General features: G+C 25.4%; 2 protein-coding genes across 4 annotated transcripts in view; one reads left to right on the plus strand and one right to left on the minus strand.

Moving 5' to 3' along the window:
- Positions 1-1,627, plus strand: part of LOC116844217 (putative nuclease HARBI1) — a 2,149-nt gene extending 522 nt beyond the window's left edge. The window contains exons 2-4 of one of the 3 annotated variants that reach the window (XR_004378046.1): positions 44-188; positions 311-576; positions 928-1,079. Coding sequence is in view for 2 of the 3 variants with exons in the window: in XM_032815441.1 (XP_032671332.1) it covers positions 493-576; positions 928-1,446 (603 nt within the window). In the remaining variant the exon portion in view is untranslated. Of the gene's footprint in view, positions 1-24; positions 189-310; positions 577-927 lie in introns of those variants that run through there. The other 2 variants (XM_032815440.1, XM_032815441.1) reach the window with 2 other exon arrangements.
- A 674-nt stretch (positions 1,628-2,301) lies between these two features.
- LOC116844316 lies at positions 2,302-2,926 on the minus strand (the record flags this gene model as incomplete). Its single annotated transcript, XM_032815714.1, has 3 exons — positions 2,302-2,306; positions 2,468-2,636; positions 2,816-2,926. Coding segments are annotated over 3 exons (285 nt in total), but the record flags the coding sequence as incomplete, so codon positions are not given.
- Between the last annotated feature and the right edge of the window lie 3 nt (positions 2,927-2,929).

The following is a 2,929-nucleotide window of genomic DNA, read 5'->3' on the forward strand; positions in this document are numbered from 1 at the left end:
AAAAAAAAAAGTAATATCAAGAAAATGGAATTTATTGTTTCAGACTTAAACGAAGTACTTTTCAATTTTTATTTGAATTATTAAATCCTAAATTAAGTAAACGAAATAACATATGGCAGAAATACAATATCAACTAAAAAACAACTACTTATAGCTATCTGGATTATGGCTACTCCAAATTCCTACAGGTAATAATTAGCACTCGTAATGATATAAAGAATAGTATAATAGTAATGTATAAGTTATATACATTGAAATCAAATTAAAATTTTAAATTAATATGAAAAATATTTAATAAAAAGTTATCTAGATGTGTTTCAGATAGATTCAATGTTGGTAAAGCTACAGCATGGCGAAGTGTACAAAGAGTTGTAAATGCGTTATACGAGAAAGTAGCAACATTTATTCGTTGGCCAACTAGGAATGAAGCACAAGAAACCATAACAGCAATACAACAAAGATATAATTTTCCAGGAGTCATAGATGCAATAGATGGAACACATAAAAATTACTGCCCCAAGAGATCATAGTGATTGTTATATAAACAGAAAAGGGTTTCATTCCACTCAGCTACAAGTAAGTTATTATATAATACTATATATACTTCTATATTTATATTTTATAATATTGAAATAAACATTAATTTTTTAATATATTTACTGCTATAAATTGTTATATATGTAAATAAAAGAATCAGTTTATTTTATCAAAAATAATACTGTACAAATAGTGAGCACAAATTACCAGACATCTTGTATATACAATTATTTGTTAATATATATTTACAAATATTATTTATTGAATTTAATCTCATATGCATGTATATTTTTTAGTTTTAATATCTTTCAATTTTAATATTGAAAGATTTATATTATTATTGTTTAATTAAATAAATTGTTTTATTAAATAAATTTAATTATGTTGTAGGTAGTTTGTGATGAAAAATTAAGATTTATACATTGTTATACGGGTCAAGTGGGCTCGGTACATGACATGCGTGTCTTCAGATTGTCAAACATCGAAAATATGTTCACGCAAGAAAATTTTCCAAACGATAGTCACATTTTGGGCGATGCAGCATATCGTCTCTTAAAATATGTAATGGTTCCATTTAAGGATTATGGTAATTTATCTGAAAGACAAGCAAAATTTAATAAATGTCACTCTAGTGCCAGAATGATCGTTGAAAGATCATTAGGATTGCTTAAAGGTCGTTTTCGAAGTCTCTTAGACAATCTTGCGATGCTAAGAACGGATTTAATACCCAAGTATATTATAGCCTGCTGTATTTTGCATAATATTTGTTTATTACGAAATGATATTATAGATGTGCCTCTTATTGTTAGTACAACAAATAACATACAAGTAACATTTCAAGATGTAGGAGACGAAGGTAACGATAAAAGAAATGCAATCATGTATTCTTTATCGCAAAATGCTAATTAACGTAAATATTGCGATATATATAAGTTAAATAACATGACTGATGTTATGAAAAAACATTCTATATAATTATAAAAACTTTTATTTTATATATTTAGAAATTTGTAACAAACATAATATGTTATATTATTACTGTACAATATTAATACTGTACGTATATCAAATTACAAACTACAGAAACGTATTACTTTGTACTGACTTTCCCTCCATTACTATTACCTTATATTATTAAGTAAACCATACCCACTATGCAAATAGTAAACGTTACATATTAGATACATAACATATTTAATGTCCTATTCAGAAACGCTTCTTCTACATACATTTTCTCCGAAATGTTGCAGAAATATTTCTGCTACATTTCTGAGCTATTATGTAGAAGAAATGTTTCTGAATAGGACATTAAACATATCTGTTACGTATCTAATATGTAACATTTACTATTTGTACAGTGGGTATATTAATAATATTTAACATCTTCAATTAACATCTTATATTATTAATACTGCACGTTACATCAGTCAAAATTGCAAACAAAAATTGCATAAAAACAAAATTACTAATCAAATACAATTGAAAAACAAAATGAACTGAACTTAAATTAACATCTTATATTAATACTGCACGTTACATCAGTCAAAATTGCAAAAAAATGTGCATAAAAACAAAATTACTAATAAAATACAATTTAAAAACAAAATAAACTGAACTGAAACCGAACATTGAAGTAGGAAACTACTAAAAAGTATCTTATCCGTCTTTTCTCAATACTTTTTCCACTATATTTTCTATACGTTTTAGTGCATCCATTTTTTCTTCGTGTTTCTTTTGCTGCATCTCTCCTTATTTTTCTTTCTTCTATACTGCGCAATAAATAATCTTCTATAATTATATTAAATTTTTTTTTCTTTGCACCTAAAATAAATATAATATAAACTGTTATTTTATAATATACTTAAGTTGATATCTACAGCACTATTATATCTCAATATTATAATGTAATAATTTATTATATCTATTATACATGTTATATATAACATGTGGTCTATGTTACGTTTTGCTGATAATATATTTTCTCTATCCGTTTCTTCTCCCATTAGCATAATTTCGTCAATAGGATCTTTTGTCACATGTGATCCTGCCTCTGATATTGCTTGTACCCATGGTTTTTCGGAAAATAAATCCTGCATGATCTGTAAAAGAAAAATATAATTATTATAACAGAAATATATATGTGTAAATATATCATGTTTAAATGTGTAAACAACTATGTACGTTTTTATATAAAAGCGTTTATATAACATGCATTAATTTTTATACAAATATTTTTTATAATAAGAGAATCAAAATTTAAAGTATATATATTTATTACCTTGAAATATTCCCATTCCTGACGGTTATTACCACTTTTTTTATTGTGATCGATAACTGACTTATATGTTCGCTTTAACGCTTGGAATTTTGTTGAACATTTAATTCCTGTTAC

This window comes from Odontomachus brunneus, unplaced genomic scaffold (assembly GCF_010583005.1).
Source record: "Odontomachus brunneus isolate Ranch 3 - 2012 unplaced genomic scaffold, Obru_v1 Obru_scaffold_040, whole genome shotgun sequence".
Classification (NCBI taxonomy): domain Eukaryota; kingdom Metazoa; phylum Arthropoda; class Insecta; order Hymenoptera; family Formicidae; genus Odontomachus; species Odontomachus brunneus.